This window comes from Marmota flaviventris, chromosome 9 (assembly GCF_047511675.1).
Source record: "Marmota flaviventris isolate mMarFla1 chromosome 9, mMarFla1.hap1, whole genome shotgun sequence".
NCBI lineage: Eukaryota > Metazoa > Chordata > Mammalia > Rodentia > Sciuridae > Marmota > Marmota flaviventris.
Window position 1 is genome coordinate 30973086 of NC_092506.1, and position 20918 is coordinate 30994003.

Below are 20918 nucleotides of genomic sequence, written 5' to 3' on the forward strand. Positions count from 1 at the left end.
ATAGGCTGTGTTCCCACTATGTTCCCACTGCTGACAGTTCAGAAGTTCAACTCTGAGCTGATAAGGGGGAAATGCTTCTAGGGGTCAGTGGGTGCCTAGAGACCAGTGCCGGACATCAAATTAACCCCCCATCTGGGCAGATACATAGATGAAATCCCCATCGATTCCTTTGCACTGAAAGTCTGGTTTGTCAACCCAGTGTGCCGCCATCTGCTCTGGCTTGGCACTTGCTGGAAGGAGGCTGTACCTCTGCAAGCAGAAATCCAGGTTAGATTCCCAGATGGTGGCCTCCAGGACCAGTCGGGTTGCCCACCTCACTCAATAGCGCCTTCTCTGGGCACTAGTGGAAAATCACCTGGAAAGTAAATGGGCTGGCTCCTGCCCCATCTCCACCTCAACCCCAACCCCAGGGACCATAGCAGAACCAAGACTTGGAACACAGGCTATAGAAACGAGGCTCTGGGGTGTTAGGCTTCATACCTGTCGATGTCCTGGGAGGTGCCAGTTTACTGGCAGAATTATTTTCTTCCTTAATCTAAAGGAAAGATGTTATGTATTCTTACCTGTGCAGAGGTATTTGGATTTCTTCAGGAGGGCGGTGGGGATCCTGGAAGGCTCCAGAATGAGGGACAGGTTTTTGAGATATTAAGGCGGCAGAAGCAGCAAGGCCCAGTGGTGGGTTGGAGGTGCGGGAGGAGGAGACGGCTAGTAGGGATGACTCAGAGTCTCTTGTGGGCACCCGGTGGATGCCCTGTTGCACTCAGAGAGCAGACAGTAAAGGAGCAAGATAAGAATTCCAAGGTTCAAGGGTTAGGCAGCCAGAATGAGAAAAATTGAAGATTATGGTCCTGTTTATCGCTGGGGAGATGTGGAGGCTTCACCTTACCAAAAGCACGTTGAGTAGAGCGCTGTCCCAACAGAAATGCAGAATTTATAGAAGAACGAGGCAGAGGACAACCCGGTCACGTGCTCTGTCTCATCATCTGCACAGTGATGAGCCCAGTGTTGCTGGTGGGTCTCCTCGGTAGCAGGAATTGATTTGGGGTCCTTATTAATTAATAAAGGAGTGAAGGGAACACTCCTGCATGCCTGCTTTTCCATCATGACTAGAACAAATAAATTTTCGTAAGGATTCTACTGAATGAAAGAAAAGGGATGCCTTTTCTCTTGTTTTTGTTTTGGTTTAGGGGTTTTCCTTTGTTTTTGAAATTCCTGTTCCCAGACATGACCTTGCCCCCGGGCCCCTGTGGGAATTGGGAAAAGAAGACATGGAGTCAATGAGAGAGTGTAAAGGAAATATTTTCCGTGTTTAATAAGAATTGATGAACAATGAGCTTATGTGGGACCGAGAAAAACTTAGGATTGATGCGAAGGAGGCTTTCTTCAGGAGCAGAGCGGGAAGACAAGCTGCATGGAAAGACGGGGGGGGGGGGGGGGGGGGGGCCTTCCCGCTGTGGTTTCAGGGGAGGCCTCCAGGAGTCCTTTTTCTGTCTTTGCATTTCTTCCCATCAAACCTCAGGCCCAAACAGACTTTCCTTAAATATCCTAGGGGTTGCTTAATTGTAGAAGGACAAGGTGCCCCAAAGGAGGAAGTCATTTCATTTCAGGAGCTCAAGAATGAAGAGATTAGTTTCCAGCCCCATTCAGCTTCTGGTAACCTCTGTAAGGCACTAAACTTTGTCCTGCCTCAGTTTCCCCATCTGTGAGATGGGGTAATACCTCCTGCGGTCCTGGGCATAAAGGTGGTGACATATGCAAACTGCTATTGCAGTACCTGGCACATAAGCAAGCCCTCAGTGAAAGTCAGCTGTGGTCCTCCCATACCACCACTGCCCGACTCCCTCGCTAGAATAATCAGTTACTAGATGTCAGGAGTCTCTTAAAAGCAAAAGGCACACAGAAACATGATGCTATCCATTGCTATTATTAACGATAGGTTCATAATTACTTTTGCCATGGTATTAAGTGAAAGCCCCTTTGGGTGGGTGAGGACTACGAAAATGGAGACTGGTATTAATGGAGCTGCCAGCTCCTGTTACTGGATCTATTGACATAATGTTTCTCTCTGGGAATCCTTTGACAAATCAGCTGAATTTCCTGTCCCCTTGCCCTAAGCACTGTAAATTTGATCCACATGTCTCCAGCGTCGTTTCTATAGTGGAGTAAGGGAGAGGAGGGGAGGAGCCGGGCTGAGCCAGGGCTCTGGCAGCTGTGGGCCCGACTGTGGGTTGCAGCTTGTCGTTGGGATGGCCTTCTCTTTTGTTTTACCCGCTCTTCCTAATGTGTTTGGTTACTCAGTGGTCAGGGAGAATTGCTGCTTGAGGAACAGGGCCTGGGCAGGAGGTTGGGGGAGACCTCGTCACATGCTCTTCCTCCTCCTCTAGGGAAACAAAGCTTTCCCTGGGAAACAACTGCTTTGATGCCATGTTTTGCAGGGTCAGCGCTGGCTCCGGTGGCAGGCCTGCTGTCATCTACAAGGGTTGAAGAGAGGCACATGGGGGCAGGCTTCGGTCACTTCAGCGTGAAGGAGGACAGGGAGGCCTGGCTCTGGGGAAGAGCCGATATGTATCAATCACTGAACCTACAGAATGGTGGAGGAAGACACCCCGGGGCCTGGGCTAGGGGAAGGCTGCCCTGCACCCAGAGAGAGAGACTCAAGGCTCAGTAGGGGGTGTCCATGGGTGGGAAGGGGCTGTCATCACACAAGACCCACCAGACGGGGTCAGCCAGTGGGGAGCCTGGGTGATGTGTTCATGTTCTAGTGTCATCCCGACCTGAATTTGAATCTTAGTTCCATTGCCTACCTGAGCGAGTTTTGGATGCTCTTCCAGTGTCAGTCCTTCGATTTTGAATATGGAGAATGAATGAGACAGATAAATAAAGCCTGTGTTCCCAAATAAAATAAAATAGCACCAGGATAGCCCTCGCTCTGAGCCATGTGCTGGTGCAGGAATTGACGACTGGTACTGTGGACTGGGGCTCTCGATGATGGCCTGAGGCATAGAGAGGCTAAGGAACCTTCCCGAGAGCACCCCACTGGTCAAGTGCCAGCCTAGAACTTCCACTCCAAGGCCCCGTGGTCCTGCTCTGCTGCAGCACCCAGTGCATCCTGGTCACATCACACGGGCTCAGGACAAGGGGTTCTAACCCAGACTTGGCCACAGCCCAGGGGCTGTCCAGTTATCTCAAGAAATTTTAGGAGGCTTTTCCCAAAGGTGACTAAATCTCTGTGGGTATTTTTCTTAAGAAAAAAAAAAAAATGGGGTGGAAGGTTGGGACAAAAAAATAGCACTGAGAGAGAAACAGCAGTTACCAGAAGTTGGGAATCCCAGGCTCTGATGGCAACTGGAATCTCTGTGGCCACATGCTTTAAAGAAGCAACATGTAATTTTAACAGGCTGATTGTGTTTTGTAGGTGCTTTCTTTTTTTAAAAAAAAAAATTTATTTATTCTAATTAATTATATATGACAGCAGAATGCAATTCAATTCATATTACACAAATGGAGCGCAATTTTTCATCTCTGGTTGAACACAGAGTCACACCATTCGTGTTTTCATACATGTACTTAGGGTAATGATGTCCGTCTCATTCTACCATCTTTCCTACCCACCTTCCCACAGCCACATCAATTGTTTATAGCAGCACAATTCACAATAGCTAAAATGTGGATCCAACCTAGATGCCCTTCAGTAGATGAATGGATAAAGAAAATGTGGCATATATACACAATGGAATATTACTCAGCATTAAAAGAGAATAAAATCACGGCATTTGCAGGTAAATAGTTGGAGTTGGAGAATATAATGCTAAATAAAGTGAGCCAATCCCAAAAAACCAAATGGCCAGTTGTCTTCTTTTTCTGGTGCTTTCTAAGAAGACACACAATGAGTTGGAGAGACTTGCATGTTGTCACCCCCTGGGATCTATCCTGACAGCTCTGCTCCCTGGCTGTTGAAGTGCTAATGAGAAACGCTAATTGGACTTGGCCAAGGGCTAGGATGAGTCCCCTTCTTGGAGTGGAGAGGGCAGTGTTCCTCTTCAGTGGCAGCTCCCAGCCCCATGTAGGCTTGAAGAAGAAAGGGGATAACTTGGGGAAATGAGAGGCCTCCGTGGGTGACACTGGCCTCTAGGTGGGCAGGAGAGCACCTCTGACTCAGCCACCCCTGAGCACCATGGAAACAAAACCGTCTCTGTCATCACACAACACTGAGGAGCACAATCCTGGGGCCAGTCAGGCCTGCGGTAGATACTCAGTGAGTGGCCTGGGAGCCTGCGTAGGCCAGGTCCTGGAGCAACTCCATCAAAGGCTGGTATCCAGCAGGTTAAAGCCACAGCCACGGTGGGCCACTTCTCATTCTGACCCCCTTAGTACCAGGCACAGCAAAAAGGCCCATGTCCTCAAGGCTCAGGGAGAGGTGCACCCTTCTGGCCCCTCTGCATCAGAGGAAGGGGATGGGGGCTGAGCCCCGCCATGGCGACCGAGGCCCCAGGAGCTTTCCTGCCTTCCCGAGTGTGACCTCTCCATCTTGCTTCCCCACAGGTGTCCTCTCCCTCCCCGCGTACTTCAGTCCCTACAATGGAGGGTCCCTGGGCCACGATGAGCGAGCCGATGCCTATGCCCAGCTGGAGCTCCGGACCCTGGAGCAGTCTCTCCTGGCCACCTGCGTGGGCAGCATCTCGGAGCTGAGTAAGTTGGCCTCGGCATCTGTACGGACTGCAGAGCAGGGGTCTGAGGGGGGGGGGCAAGGAAGGGTCCGCCATCTGGTTCTGGCCACTACCTCTAAACTCCATGTGCCCCCCTGAAAGCTAGATCCTCGTAGGCCTAAGGTGGCAGACTAGTGGCCCACGGACATGTAAGACTTGGTCAGCATGTGGACATAACCACACATAAAATCTGGACTTCTGGTTTCTCTTGAAATCTCTGATGTCCTAGTAGCCCTGCTCCCCAGCCCTGCCCGGAGCTAAGCCGCAGTTGGTTGGGTGGCCTGGAGTCTCCCTGCTTTGCTACAGAACTGGCCTTCTTTGTTCATGTCACCTGCCTGACCTAAAAGCCTCCGAATTTACAACCAATACTGTTTCTAACGCTTCAGTATAGTAAACAGAAGGGAACAGTTGTGTCCCCCTGGCTGAAGGAGGGTGTGGTCCATGGCTCCTGCCCCCCGTCTGCCAGCTGCGGCATCTGCCAGGACCCCGGGGTTCTGTGGGACACAGTTGGGAATCCCAGGCTGTATCCTGCACTCTCCCTCTCCTTACCTACCCCACTTATTTAAGAAGTCAAACTGCATACTCTGCCTCCTTATTTCTCCCTTACCCTGTTGAGACCACCCAGTGGAGGATGGTGACACATCCCAAGGGTCACAGCATGGGAAACAAAGCTTCATTCTGTCCAGCCTTCCCTGTTTGTGAGGGTTTGTTTTAATTTGTTTTTAGTTTTTTGTTTTTTTGTGGTTTTTTGTTTGTTTGTTTGTTTGTTTTCTGGCCTCTGAACAGTGAAGGACAAGTCTTTCTGTTCCTCCACAATACTGCTTCCTCTATTCTTGCCACATCCCAGGACAGGAAATGAAGGTTCAAGGTCACAGAGGACTTCCAGCTTCCTGTCTCCTGACAGCTGACAGAGCTGGTGCTTGGTGGCCTGGGTCCCCTGCCCTAGAGGGACCCTAAAGGAAGTGGGCTCTGGGGTGAGGCTTGATCTCCACCCTGACAAATGTCTCCTGGACGGTGAGCTATCCTGGGCCACGCACAGTCTGTGTTCTGATGAGCTCTCCTGCCTGAGCACAGTGAGGTCTCTTAGACCTCCATGCATGAGAGAGCAGCTTGGGTTCCTTTAGCCACTGAATATTAATTGAGGGTTTAACCTGTGCAAGGCCCAACCTCTGCCACTGATCTCATTTACTCCTCAGAACAATTCAGTCAGGCTTGTCCTGATGGGAGAACTGAGGTTAGAGAAGAAAAGTGCTGTCCCCACAGTCACAGGGACAGGGATCAGAGCTCGCCTCCCAAGGGGTCTGGCTTTCTGCGTGCTCAGCTGCTTATGGCTGTAGGCTTCCCAGTTGTGGCCAACAGCCTACATCTAGCATCTGACAGCCAAGGCCAAGATCAGGCTCTGGCACCCATTACAGTCCAAGCCAAGCACATGGGGGATACTCAGAAGCCTCCCCAGCGGGGACTAAGCTCTGTTGACTGTACCTTCTAAAACTATCCTGAGTTCTAGTCTGCCCCTTTCTACCACCTCTGCTGCTACCAACTCTGCCCAAGTTGAAGCCACTTAAAACATGCAACGGTCTATGTCACTCATCTGCTCAATATCTATCCTCTCCCCCGATGACTTCTCAGCACACTCATTAAAGCCCCAAATCATCACCATAGCCCACGAGCTGATGTATGATCTGGCTTCTTCCCCTGCCACTCTTCTCTCACGACCACACTACAGCCAATCAGCCTGGGTCAAGTGCCCTCCTTGTCCCCAGCCAACTTTCCACTCTGCCTGCCACATTGTCACCCAAACACCTGGGTCCTTCACTTTTTCAAGCCTCCACCCAAATGGCACTGTATAATTCAGCTCCCGCCCTCATCCCTCTGCTACCCTCTGTGGCTTTGGGGTTATGCTGACCACCACTTGACCCTCATATTTACTTATAAATAGCCATTCATCTCTCCTCTCTGACTAGAGTGTCAGCTCCATGAGGACTGAGACTTGTTCTCTTTGGTCCACTGCTTTGTCCCCAGTGCATAGAACAGTCCCTGGCACAGCGAACTGCACCTGAGGATTTATGTGTGTATTGGTGAGCATGCATTTGTGCACAGGTGTGCTCTAGAAGGAATGAGTTCTATCCTACCCAACTCCATCTCCTAAACCCCGGCGTGGTCCCCATCCCGGCCCCGCCACTGCTCAGGTCACTGCAGAGCATCTCTTCAGAGACAGGCTATGTCACGCACCATGTTCCCTCTGTCCCTCCCTCTGAAACTGGAAGTTTTACTAACCTGCTGTGGAGGAGGGAGGAGACAGAGGTAGAGGCAGATATTGTAATTTTTCTCTCTGAGACTAAAGAACTTAATGAGGCTAGTGATACTTGGCAACAAGCACCTTGGACCTTCAAGTTTACCCTGGTTTTTACATGCGTTAACTCTCTACCCCCTGCCAAGACCAGCCTGCCAGGTAGGTTAAGAGGTTTCATTCTTGTATAAGGTCCAGCTACACCGAGAACTCAGGTCCTAATGTTTTTGCTCTGTCCCTCTGTACCCATGAAAATTTTAAAGGGAAGGAATAAGAAATAAACAAAACGAAGCACTTCTTTTTTAAAGGCAGCCAGATGTTAAAGGCCTTATTTTTGAAGACAGTGCTAAATTCCAGACTCTCTCGCCTGCTGTTTTTATTTGATGGCTCATAATGAGGGTTGGAAAGACCAGAGTGAAACCCATAGCACCTCTAATCAAGTCTTTCATGGTTAACAAGGGCTGAGGGCTTGTTTTTCCCTGCCTGGTGGGTGTTTCTGGGCTTCAGACCAAGGTTTCATTGAGCCTAGGATCAATGGATTCTCAAGTACAAGGAAGCAGCCACCTGTGTTCCAGAAGGAGCCCAGCCCGGCAGGACCAGGGCTTCATAAACTAGCCCTGGGGAAGGGCCAAGGATGACATCCCCGCCATTCCCTTACAGATAGAAACTTAGTAAAGTACCATAAAAATGAATGTCTAGAAAAATGAAATAAGATAGACAAAACTATGACTATGTGAAATGCAAGCCCAATTTTTTCAGATTATTATTAGACATAAAATTACTCTTGTCAAATTGCTATGGGCTTTTTTTTTTTTTTTTTTTTTTTTTAAATTCACTGTCCACTTCTGAAGTTAACTGGTGAACCAATAACAGTCTGGGGACCTGTTCCAATTCACAGACCACTTTCAGTAGTAGGGTACAGCCGTCTGGAGCACACGCATGGGAGGCTGATTCACATACTAGCTGTACAACCGGCACAGATCACCGACCCTCCGTGAGCTTGTTTCCTTCTCTGTGAAATGGAAATGCCTCTCTTCCAAGGTGGTTTTGAGATTAAATGAGAGTTTATCTGTCACACAGCCTAGAAAACAAAAGGTAGCCAAGGAGAAAAATCACCAGAGCAAGCTTCTGTCTTTGGCCGTAAATGGGCTACAGAACCGTGTAAGCTTTTGGTCTTAATGTTTGGCATCTAGTCTTTTTGGACTTGGAGAGAAAACCATTCATAGGGGGACTTGGATAGAAGAAGACGGGAACCTCCAGCTCCCGCCACCTTCACGGTCCTCCTAAAGCTTTGGGGAACCTCTTAGTTCCTGGCTTCCCTACTAGGAAGTCTTTAGGGACAGCTTCCTTTTCTTTTCCTGCAATCTGGCTAGAAATGTGCTGCCAAAGGGTTCTCCACCAATAACAATAAAACAACAATAAAAATAATTAATGATAATGACTTCTACCTTGTTGAGCCTTTGGAATGATATTTCAACAGCATGTCTCTTTGATGGTATCACAGACTCTGATTTCTCCCTCTTGTGGTCCTGTGGTCCTGCCAAATGTTATGACATTTAGACCTGGAGAAACAGGAGCCAGGTTTCAGCTTAGCCGTGCAACTGGCTGTGGGAGGCCAGTGGCCTGCTGGTTGGGATGCCGGTTTCTGCCACCCAGGAGCCTGAGGGCAGGGCTGGGATCTAGCAAGTCAGGGCTCAGGCTCCTCCCGTCCTGGGAATCATGGGGCAGTGTTTGGCCACAGGCAGTGGTCCTGGAAGGAAGAGCTCCTCGGGAGGTAACTGTAGAAAGAGGAATAATAGCAATTAATAAATAATGAATAATATTAGTGTTATATTCAACCTCCCCAAGCACTTACTCTGTGCCAAATGCAATGCGAAGTGTTTGACATTTATTATTTCTTTGAATCCTAGAAATTGGCAGAGTAGGTACTGTCATTTCCATTTTACCGATGAGGAAGCTGAGGCTCTCACAATTATACTAGGGCACACAGCCTGGGAGGAGCAGAGCCCTGATTTGAAGCCACACCTATCTGACTCTGGAATCTAGGCTCTGATCAGTTTTCTGAGGACTTTCAAACCTGACTAGACATTAGAATCATCCAGAGACCTTTCACAAACTACAAATGCTAGAGTCCTGCCCCAGACCCATACACTCAGTCTCTGGACACAAGCTGGGTGTCAGCACCTCGCTGCCCCCAGCTGTCGCAGTTTTGGGGTTTACCAGGAGCACCCCAGCAGCTAACTACAACTGCAGGATGAGCAGTGTGGGGAGAGTGGGGACCTGGAGGACTCTGGAGAGAGCTCTAATTCTATGAGTGTCACTCATACCTGTTTGGAAGCCAGACACCGTCCCTGTGCTTGTCCTGGGAAAATTTGGCAGTAAATAAGCTTAAGTCATGCCTTACCAGAGTTGTCTTTACAAATGAGATGCATGCACAAGGCTTTCTTTGTTCACTCTCCAAACGTTTGCCGAGCACCTAGTGTGCAGGAGACCCTGTGCAGGGCTCCCGGGATACTACAAAGCAGCTCCAGACTCCTAGAGCTGCATAATGAAGATTAATTGGATAAATGAATGGATTGGCTCTGCTGTACATTTAAAGAAACTTCACTTGTCAAATTATAACCTGTTCATGTCTGCCGCCCTAGGGTAAGCCATGTCCTAGGGCTTCCTATAGAAGGGTCTGTGAGGACCCACCATGGGAGGGGGACATGATGACCCCTAAGGGAAGCCCCCAGAGTTCTCAGGCCTGAGGAGAATGCAGCGGCGCCACTTTTCCAGAACAGAGGTGCCTGCAGGTGTCTGGGGCTATTTCAGCCCATCCTTTCTCAGCATTGTGACCTCAAACAATGATGGGACATTTCCTGTCCAGGGCTGGTGGGATGTTGAAAAGATTCAACTTGGACAGAAGCAACACAGGATATGGGGGCCTGGGACCCCACAGACTCCAATAGGGCAGGTTTCAGCCCAGTTCACAGTGAAGTTCATGGACTTTGGAGTCAAACAGACCTGGATTCAAATATAGACTCTTCTGTTCATTAGCCATGACCACAACTAGTTAAACCCCACCTATGCGCCCCTCAGCTTCCCCGTGACCAGGAGAATGCATGGGGCCAGGGAATTTATTCATCAAATAAGCCTCAATTTCCTCATCTATAAAATGAGAATAAAACTTGACCCCTGAGCATCATAAGAATCAAATCATGTTTCTAGGGAACTGCACCCTTGGCACATAGTGGCACTTATTGGATGATGGTGGCCATTGGCATTGAGTGATCGAGGTCAAAGTACCTCTCTGCTCTGAAGTCCTGGGACTTTGCACATGACAGCATAGGGGAGAATTTCCACAGAGCTTGTCACTGGCTGTTGGAGGCTGGGAGGAGAGACCCAGGGAAATTCCCTTGGTCAAACAGCTAGGTAAAGGCCCCTGGGGTGGTGGAGAGAGTGGGGATGTTGAAAAAGAAACCACATTAGCATAAATTCTGGAGGAGACCAGCCCAGCCAAGTGTTTAACTAGCTGTTAAGGCAAGACTGGAAATGAAAGGGAAACTAAATTGCTATTGTGCATCTAGGTGACAGTTTCCACCTCCGCCTGTTGACTCTGGGGTAAATAGTAATTATGCAGGAAGGGAAAGGAGCTGGTTCTCTTAAGCACAAGCATCCCTGGGACATGTGGGCTGTGATCTCATTTTGTCTTGGGTTTCTCTCCCTCTCCCCCCCTCCCCAGGTGACCTGGTCTCTCGAGCCATGCACCACATGCAGGGGCGCCACCCCTTGTGTCCAGGCACCAGCCCCGCCCGCCAGGCCCGCCAGCCGCCGCAGCCCATCACCTGGTCCCCGGATGCCCTCCACACACTCTACTACTTCCTGCGGTGTCCACAGATGGAGTCCATGGAGAATCCCAACCTGGATCCCCCAAGAATGACCCTGAACAATGAACGGTAGGGATCATCCTTGGATGGACCTCCTAGTAGGATGTGTTTACAAATGTGCATTGGCCAACTGACTGACAGCTGACTGGCAAGGCAAGAAGGGCCCTGGAGCAGGCCACCTGACTGTGAGGAGGTGGCCTGGGAGTTTACAGGGGCTGCCTGGGATTCTTTTTTTTTTTTAACCCCAGGGCAGTCACAGCATGGGGTCAGTGAAGCTCAGACCATGGGCTTTAGCCTCAGTGTTATATGTGCCACCTCTAGTACCCACTAGCTGGGCTCTCTGAAACTCAGTTGCTCCTTTAAGAACAAAATATTCTGCTTGGTGGCATATGCTTGTAATCTCAGTTAATTGGGAGGCTGAGGCAGGAGGATCACAAATTCAAGTTTGGGCAACTTACTAAGATTCTGTTTCAAAAAAAAAAAACAGGGTGAGGATGCAGCTCAGAGGCATCTGAGGTACTGGGTGCCATATCCCAGTGCCATAAATGAATGAATGAATGAATAAAATAAATAGATAGATAGATAGATAGATAAAATGAGATCCTTCTCTCTACTTGAGGATTGGATGAGCTGATGCTTTAAGAAAAAGCACCCAGGACAGTGGCTCATTGGTAACTGGCTCTGACATTGGTACCGTCACCTCTTTTGATGCTGATGATGTCAAGCTGGTCATCATTTTTGTTAGGGATCTTGGGCACATTTTGCTCCGTGTGCTCATTTTACAGATGAGAACATTGGGGCCCTGGAATTTCTTTCATCTCCATCAGATTTGTGCCTAAATAGGCCCAGCATCCAAGTCTGCTGTCTCCCTGCCAGTGCCGTCTCCACAAGGCCCCGGCCCTTTCCCAGCTGAGGACAGGACCACTAAGAACAAACAGGTCGTGTATTGTACAAGGGTGACCCAGGAGGGCCATGTCGGCCTGAGGACAGGACGCCTTTTCTAATTGGTCCACTTAGATGGCTACCTGTTTTAAAATCCTCTCCCTAGAGGATATGCTTTTTGATAATTACCCTGAGTCCTATATGTGCTGGCATGAGTCTCATCTGGAAGCCACTAGGTGGCCATTCAAGGCAGGATACCCCCAGGGGCTCGGAGGTTGTGTGCTTGATGGTCCAGGTAGCAGGGATGATAGCACTCGGCTTAGGAAACCCCGTCTGCATCCATTTCACCACACAGTAGGGCCCAGGCGAGGCCATGTGGAGGAAGGTGGCCTGCGACCTTGCCCCAGCTGCCCGTGGTCTTGGAGTGGCACTGCATGGCATCATCTGCTCCATAGCCAGGCACCTCTCCAATGAACAGAGAATATACAGGGGCCAAGGTCAGTTCCTGCTTCGCGGTTCATTAAAAATAGCCACTGGAAAAGTGGTGGCCAGCCTGTGGACAGACAGCAACACCAGAAGCTGGGAGTGCAGTGGCCTTGGAATCAGGTGGCCTGGCCACCAACAGTAGCTCTGGCATTCAGGGACCCTGGGGCCTTTATGCCAGGTTCCAAGCTTCCCCTGTGGTAAAGGAGGCAGGTGGGAGGGTTATCCAGAGATGGCAGCATTGATGGAGCTTTACCAGGTGCTAGCACTGTGTGGGGCACTTTACAGGTATGTACGCTACCAGGAAAGTCGTGCTCTTCATAGCCCCATTTTACAGATGAGTAAATGGAGGCATGGAGAGACTCAGTAACTGACCAAGGCCACACAGACCGTGCTCCTCATACCTCCACCTAACCATCTGTCACTGGGAGGCCACAAAGAACTGTGGCCTGGTAAGTGATATGTGCATGGTATATATTCCCAGTGAATGCTGCCGCACTATTATTACCAGTGTCATCATGATGCCGTCATCACTGTGTTTCTCTGGAAGTTGGAAAGTAAATGCAAGGTCGCAGAGGACACTCGGGGCCTGACATAGGATGAGAGGCTTCAGAAAGATCCAGGCATTCTGAAAGGAGCATCCAGTGGGAGGGGGAGCCAGAGCGCTCTGTGCTCCAGCTGTTTCTGCTTTGAGGCGACAGCCTTGTGGTCAGAGGAGTTGGCTGGGAAGGAGAGGGGCAAGGCAGACATCTGGGGAGCAGCAGAGGGGACTTGCTTGCTGTTTGGTAAGGTTCCCGAGGGTGCGAGGCCCAGATCCGGGCACCCACCCAAGCAAAGGTGGCTGGGAGAAGAGGACAAGAGCTCTCTCCAGGCCTACTGCCCGGGGCTGGGCCTCTTGGCCCTGAGGCCGTGACGTGGCTCTGTCTCTGTGTAGAAGCAGCTTCTGGCTTTCCCCCAGGAGTTCCCAGCCCCAGGGCTCTGACACACAGCCTCGGGTTTCTCTGCGGCTTATCTGCATGTGTTGTCACAGCTGAGCTCTGGTGGTAACACACACGTGTGTGTTTAGATGCCAAATTATCTAAAGCCACAGTCTGCGGCACAAGTCAACTGCTTGCAAAGGTATTTTTCCATGAATCATTTCAGTTGAGTATTAGGCTCAAGAGAAAATTGGAACCACCATTAGGGAGAAAAATTCTAATTTTTAAAATTTCAATACTAAAAGGAGGATATCCTAAAAATACCTGGATGATAGTGTCATCGAGAAGCAAGAAGGGAGAGACACATGGCTAGAGGTACAGGAATGAGGTACATGGGAGCTGAACCAGTCCTCTGCTTCAAGGGGCGCTGAAGGAGTGACAGCCAGGAAGAGCGGCCATGGTGGTGGGCCACCATCTGACCTGTCCTGCTTAAGCCCCAGCCTGTCCCAGTCCTGCATGATGACCCTCTATGGAGGGAGGCCTGGGGCCTGCCGTGTCCAGGACATAAGCTGGGAGAGCCCAGGCTGGGATGGAGCCTAGCGTCATGACTACCTGGTGTCATGACTCCAACTGAAGTAGGCCTGAGGAGGGAACTGCTGTCCCAAGGCCAGCCTTCAAACTGTACCCTACTGCTCCGTTGAACCTCCAGCCAGTCAGTAAAGCTGTCAAGGCCCAGGTTCTGTGGACCGTTATCAGGAGTTCTCACTGTCACCCATGAGGTGAGGGGAGATGAGTGAGCACACTTTCAGAACTGTCCTGGGACACAAGCCTGCTAAGTATTCACTCCTATGATTATGAGCTGATTTATGTTAGACGGAGGGAGCCACATAGGCAGTGACCATGTGGCAAGAAGAAACAGGTACCCAGGAGAGGTAAGGGGCAGTGTGGCAGAGAATGAAGCTCCAGAGAGCCAGGATTTGAGGACCAAAGTGAGGAGAGTTCTGAGCTTGTGGCCAAGAAGGTCCCCTCTCCCACAGTCCAGCTCTTTCTCATGGCTGGGTTTTATTCCTCGCTCTTCCCTCTTCCAAGAGTGTGAGCCTCTCGGGGAAGGAGGCAGTAGAGGGTCCAGAAGCTCCTTGTCACTGTGTGCCTTGTGCTTGAGGGAGAGCCCCACCCAGACCCACCCAGACACGCGCCCATCGCAGTGTGATGTGGCCCTGCACCACCAGGCAGCTTCAGGAGGGACATGAAGCTGCTGTGATACTAATCTTAGTCCCCATTTCCCACAGAGTTCTTTTGCTGGGGCTCCTGGGGCACGCTCAGAAGTTGAGGTTGTGGTCCAGGTGAATCCTGGGGGAAGATAAATGTATGTCTGGTCCACCTCTCAGCTGCCTTGATCCCTGTCATGCTAGCCAAGAAGTTTCCAGCAAGTATGTGAACAGAGTTTGGAAGCCTTGGAGGCAGTGTAGGTTTCACCCACTCTACCTGAAGCCCCTACCTGTGGCTTCGGAGGCCGCCCAGTGATGGAAGCTTCCACAAGGCCCTTGGGTCGTTCTAGGTGTGCTGTCTCCTAGCAGCATGACACTTCAGCTTGTCTTCCTGGGCCTCCATTTCCTCATCAGCAAAATAATGGCTACAGCAGGGTGGCTACTTTGGTTAAATGAGGCAATACAGAGCCTGACACTTTAAAAAGTGCCATCTTCCTCCTGTTATTATAATGATCATAAATAAATTTAGATGACCCATTTTACATTCGGAATAGCCTCTCTCTGCATTTATTTTCAAACTTTTTATTATGGAAAATTTCAAACATACATTGGATAAAGCAGTTATAATAGACACCTGTGTGTCTACTATCACCCACTTTCAACAGTTTTCAACTCACAGATAATCATCTCATTCAGCCATTTCCCAAACCTCAGGTTATTCTGCAATGAATGCTAACATCATATTTAGTTTATAAATATTTTAGTTTGTATTTTTAAAAGATAAAGGTTAAAAATGTAACCATTGTCACACCAGCACAAAATGAACACTAATTGCTTAATATTATCAACTCTCCAGACAGTGGTGTCTATGTATGATAGCATATATCCAGAAAGCAAGCACCAGAACTCATGTCCTTTGTAAATAAATATTTCAATGTTTCACTAAAAGGTCAGAACAATTATCAGACCTCAAATAGAGAATAATGCTTATGAACATCAAATATCCATTCAATGCCCAAATTTTGCTGTATACCTCACTTTAAAATGTGGGTTTTGTTCAAATCAGAACTCTTGTTGTAAAGTTCATCTTTTTTCCACAGATTTGCATTGTCCAATCTGACTAATATCAAGCATCCATAGATATGTAGCTTTAGTGTGGCAGTTCTTAAAACGTGATTCTCAGGTGACATCTGGGTCAGTGAGACTACTACTTCCATTCTTCATACCACTACCAATAGTACTGCTGATATGACCACTACCATTAATAATAATGATTAATGATACAACTAGGAATAGCGTTACCACTATTATAAACACCATGACAACAGTGAGTCACAGCCACCATTAGAGAGCACACATTAAGGACAGACACACTGGAAGTGCTTTACTTATTAACTCATATTTCTCCCTGTACTTCTGTTGATCAGTGGAGAAGGGATAAATGAGAATTTTAAAGACTGGCGTCAGTGTTTGAGTCTGTAGCCCAATGAGGGCAAGAAAAACAAGAGAGAAATAAGAAGTGAGCAAAACCACAGCCCATGTAAAGAGGAAGCTCAGCTGCAGGACAGAGCATTAGTAGGTCAGCCCTCAGTCTGCTGGATCCAAATCCCAGCCCAGCCGCTTGTGAACTATCCAGCCTCCTGCATGTCATTTAGGTCCCAAGCCCCAGTTGTGCCAGCTTCATCGGGGTGGGGTAGCGTTCATTATTAATGTACATGAAGCACTTAGAACAGTATCTGGCACAGTCTGTCTCTGTGGTAGTCTCGTCACCTTCACCACATTCTGGAGGGTCTTTGGAAAGGCTGGAGTAGTTGGGGGAGGGGTGCGGAGCAGGCTACCTGGGCCTTGAGGGACAGCTACAAGAGATTCAAATGGGTAGGGTGACTTCAGCAGCAAAAGTCACAGAAGGACTTCTAGTATTTCAAAGCACATGTTTCATGACAGAAACGGATCCACATTTCAGAAACACAAAACTTAGCCAGGTGCATTGATGCATACCTGTAATCCCAGCAACTCAGGAGACTGAGGCAGGAGGATGGCAAGTTCAAAGCCAGCCTGAGCAACTCGGTGAGACCCTATCTCAAAATAAATAAAAAAGACTGGGGATGTAACTTAGTGGGTTCAGTCCCCAGCACTGCAAAAACAAAACAAACAAAACTTAGTTCTTTCCCTAAGCCAGCACTGATTGTTGTTGAGCAAATGGTTCAAGGTCAGGCTGCAGGTCAGAGGTTTCCAGTGGAGAAGCGCATCCTCACAGAGCTAGGGTCTCAGGGTCAAGTCCAGCCCCTCCTCCTCTGACTCTTGAGCTGATTAAGTCAGCCTTGATGTTTTTTCCCCATTAAAGTAGAGATCCAAGCCTGCTTCTTTGGGTGGAACCCCAAGTTCTGGGCAAGTGGCCCCGACACAAGCGACGCCCCATTGTGAGGACAGGCACCTCTTTGTTCCCTTCCAGATGCACAAGGGGGAGTGCTCCCCTCGAAGAGCTTTTTACATAAATCAGAGGCACCCACCGATAGGCTGTGTGTTCAGTCTAAAGAAGCAGGCTCGTTAATCTTTTGCTCAGCTTGCGAAAGTGTTTTCTTATCAAATAATAGAGATGATGGCAGTGGTGGCTTTATGCTACTGACTTGTGATTCCCCTAAATACCATTTCAAGAAGATTTGCAATGTTAAGCTCTTTTTTCTCTTCCTCTCCCCCTTTCTGTGCATTAAATTTCCATCTGTTTACCCAAAATGGAAGTAAATGAAATAATAGCTATTGGGTGAGTTAAGAACTTGCTTCCATGTATTCCCCAGGCTGGCGTAGCCAGTAACTCCCAAACCGACTTGTTGGTAGTGTGCAGTGCACCCAGGGAGCTGTCCCGCCTACCCCAGCTGTTCCCTATCACCTCACCCTCTTGTTTTCTCTCTGAAATTGCCTTGCTTAAGTAATTGTTTACTTGTCTATCCCTTCCCGACCCCTTTAATGGAAAGACCACAGATCTGCTTTGTTCCTGAGGTCCTCAGCACATAGAATAGTCCCTGGCACACAGTATTTTGTTCAGTTCACAAAATAGGCGGTAGAGACTCATGGTTCAGCTCCTTAAGAGTTAGGCTATAATATGGGGTCCCTGCTCTGTCATTTACTAGTTATGTGACTTTGGGCAAGTTATTTAATTTCCCAAGCTACCATTTCCCCAGCTTGAAACGGAAAATGACTTGACCTACTTCCAAAGGATTTTGTGGGGATCAGATGAGGTAATACATGAAAAGGGCTTGTCACAGAATAAGCTCCCCATATATGGTAGCTGCTCACATCAGTATCATTACTATTATCGTAAACCTATGGAAGGACTAAAATAGCTAGATCACGTTTAATGCACAAATAATCCAAAAACATTGGTGAATTTAAAAGTTGTATCTACTCAGAATTGCATGTTTTCTCTCTCTCTTACTTATATACCTCCCTCCTTGGTCCCTGCCCTTATTTTCACCTTAACTCGGATCAGATAAGTTCCTGGTAGCCCAGGAGCCAGGTGAGTAAGAGAAAATGAGGTAAACCAGATGTCCCCAAGAGATTGATTTGAACAAAGACTTCTACAAACCCACCACCCAAGGATTTCAAAGAACTATACAACCTGGATATTTTCTCTGCCATGGGATCAAACACCAAGCACACCAAGTATCAGGTACTCTCTGTAGTCAATGGTGTATCGTGTCGCTGGTGCTCGCGGGTTTGGCCATGCAGCCTATGCATAATGGGCTGCCATTACCAACCTGGGAGTGATATGATCTGGTTATTTTGCACAGACTAGAGGCATCAAGACAAAGCTTTAGCGCCTGTGAAGCACATTACACAGCGTCCTAGCTGATCCGCACCACAGCTCTTAAGGGAAGCTGCTTCCATTCCCATTTATGAATGAGCAAACTGAGGCCCAGAGGGTCCAATGCATGCCCAAGGTCACAGCAGGGAAGAGGCAGCTGAGCTCAGGCAGGATGTTGGATTGTGCTCATGCAGTGACTTCACACTGTGGTAAATCCTCCCCTCCCAGAGAGCGAGGTCCAGACTCAGGGACTGGGTCTCTCCGTCAGCACTTCCTCTTCCCAGTGTGCCCTGGGCAGCTAGTGCCCAGCAACTTAGGGCCTCTTTCCCGTCAGATTTGAGTTTGCTGTCTCTGGGTGGCCAGCCTGAGTGTGGGCATCTGCCCAGCATAAGGGAAGGAGCAAGCCAGGGATTTGGAGCAGACAAAGGAAGTGGCGGTGCCAGATAACAGCACGAAGACAAGATGGGATCCTAGCCCGGGACAAGTGCCCCCAGGGGGCTGCCCTGTGCGTACAACTTCCTGTCCCATTGTTGTACCCGCTAGTCCTCACAGAAAAGACGACTGGGAACTGCCGGGGCCCCAGGCTTGGTGTTGGTTTGGAGTGTTTTTCTAACACAGGCAGGAACAATCCCCTTTGTCCACAGTCCTCCAGGATTCTAAGAGCGCCTTGGTGCAGGGAAATCCCAGCTCTAAAGCGAATTGATTTTGCTTTCTTAAGGCAGCTTCTGAGGCTGAGCTGGAGATTTTTTGGCCCCTGAGGATGGGAGCAGGATGGGAGCTGAGGCCTGTCGGGAGCCAGGCTGGGCTGCTTTCTGGCCTGCTCCTACTTGCCTGCCAAGCAGCTCTTCAGAGTTCTCTCCTCCCCCAACACCAGCACCTCTGATAGCTGTGACTCGCCCTCCACGCTCCTTACTATTGGTAGGTTTGGAAGGAAGCTCTTAAGCCTTCTTAAACTTGGGGTCCATCCCTGAAGCTTTGGGGTCCAGCCTGCAGTCCCAGCCAACTTTGCGGCCTGATAAGGCTTTGAGTACAAAAGCTGAAGTTTGGGCAGATTGGTGACATGAACCCAAGGCACAGGTGCTCAATAATGCCTCCTTCTGGTTCTCTGCTGGCCAGGGGGGCATTTCCTCCACAGGTTGGTATCGTGACAGATCCTAGGGTGCTCATTTTGTTTTTATTAAGGGCAGAAAAACCACCATTGACTAGCTAACTAGTCTTGGTCAGTTTTCACTTTTGTTCAATACATACTAATAATATACCTCCCTTGCAGGGTGGCTGTAAGGATTAGAGATAATATAGTAAATGGCCTCGTGCTTTCTTGGCATGTACTAGGCCCTCAGCAAATCCCAGAAGTGATGGTGTGCTGCTTAAAAGCCCATGCTGGAGCCTTACCTGAGGCTGTAGTTGGGATGTGGGTGCAGAAAATAGAGTCAAGGCCCCACCCTAGGAGCCTGTTCTTTGTCTTTTCGGATACATACCCATTCCCAGTGCCCCATCTCCATCAACAAAGCCACTATTTGCCTGTTAAGAATTTCTTACATGCATAATCCTTTTCAGCCTCAAGAGCTGCATGCTTTTGCTTCCTCTCAGAAGTTTCCAGAAGCTTTTCATGTAACATTGGTCATCTTTCAGCCTCAGACAGAGGTGCTGTGAGATTACACTAGGCTGAATTTGAACAGAATTACCTTTTCCTAGAGCCTAGACAAAAAGATCCCATCCCTGTCCCACAGCCTGGCATTTGAATAGAAAGACCCCCATCCCTGTCCCACTAGATGAGCAAAGCAGGACGGGTGAACCCTGGGGTTCTCCCAAGGTTGCCTTGTTGGCAGAGGCAAGTGCTCATGGAAGGGAAGTGTATTTGAGTAGATTAGAGGCCCTCACTTCTCTGGCTTCCAGATAGTGAAAGAGCTGTGGTCTCTGGTCAGTTACCACAGACCCCAAGCAAGGAAGAAGAAAACAAGTCTCTGACATATGGCAGCCATGGGGCCCTGTAGGTGAGATGTGACCCATTAGCCAAGAGAGCCACATTCCCCAGGAAGTAGAGGAGGCCTGCTGTTACACTGTTCCATCCAGTGTGTGGGACGTGGTGATACCCTGGCCTGCTGGACCAGCCACCCACCCTCTAGGCAGTCATGCTGGGAAGTTGTGGCCTGGGAAATGGGGCAGATGCCCTGCACCTTGCAAGGCTCAGGCACGGCCTTCCCTGCTGCATGGGAAAGGGTAAAGGGGCAGTGGCCCACGTGCACTCCCCACTGGAATGTAGCCCATCTCACCCACCCAGAGTCAGTCCCAGCCACCAAGGAAAAGATGGCTGTGTATCCTCCACCAAGGCCTAAGGTCTCATGGAGATTAGCACAACCACATCTACCTTTTTCCTTCCCCAGCAAAATTCCACCCCAACATCCCAGCCACCTTCCCAAAGACTGCCTAGCCCTGAGCTGTCACATGTTCCTGATTGGGAAGCTCTCATGGGAAACAGTTCTCTTTTTATCTGGAAATTATTTTCATTTTATCTGAAGAAAATCATTTGCCAGGGCTGAGGTTGTAGCTCAGTCGTAGAGCCCTCGCCTAGCATGTGTGAGGGCTGGGTTCAGCACCACATAAAAAATAAATAAATAAAGGTATTGTATCCATCTACAAATAAAAATATACTTTAAGGGGAAAAAGAAAAGAAAAGAAAATCATTTGCCAATACCCAAGTCTACCCAAGCCTCCAGGACCAGAGATAAAGTAGTTCCCCTTCACAAGAGAGCTCTGGAGT

General features: G+C 49.0%; 1 protein-coding gene across 1 annotated transcript in view; it reads left to right on the top strand.

Annotated features, from left to right (window-relative positions):
* Positions 1–20918, top strand: part of Abtb2 (ankyrin repeat and BTB domain containing 2) — a 161931-nt gene that overhangs the window by 114794 nt on the left and 26219 nt on the right. Inside the window, exons 2-3 of the mRNA XM_027936622.2 lie at positions 4543–4689; positions 10721–10934. Coding sequence (XP_027792423.2) covers positions 4543–4689; positions 10721–10934 — 361 coding nt within the window. The remainder of the gene's footprint in view (positions 1–4542; positions 4690–10720; positions 10935–20918) is intronic.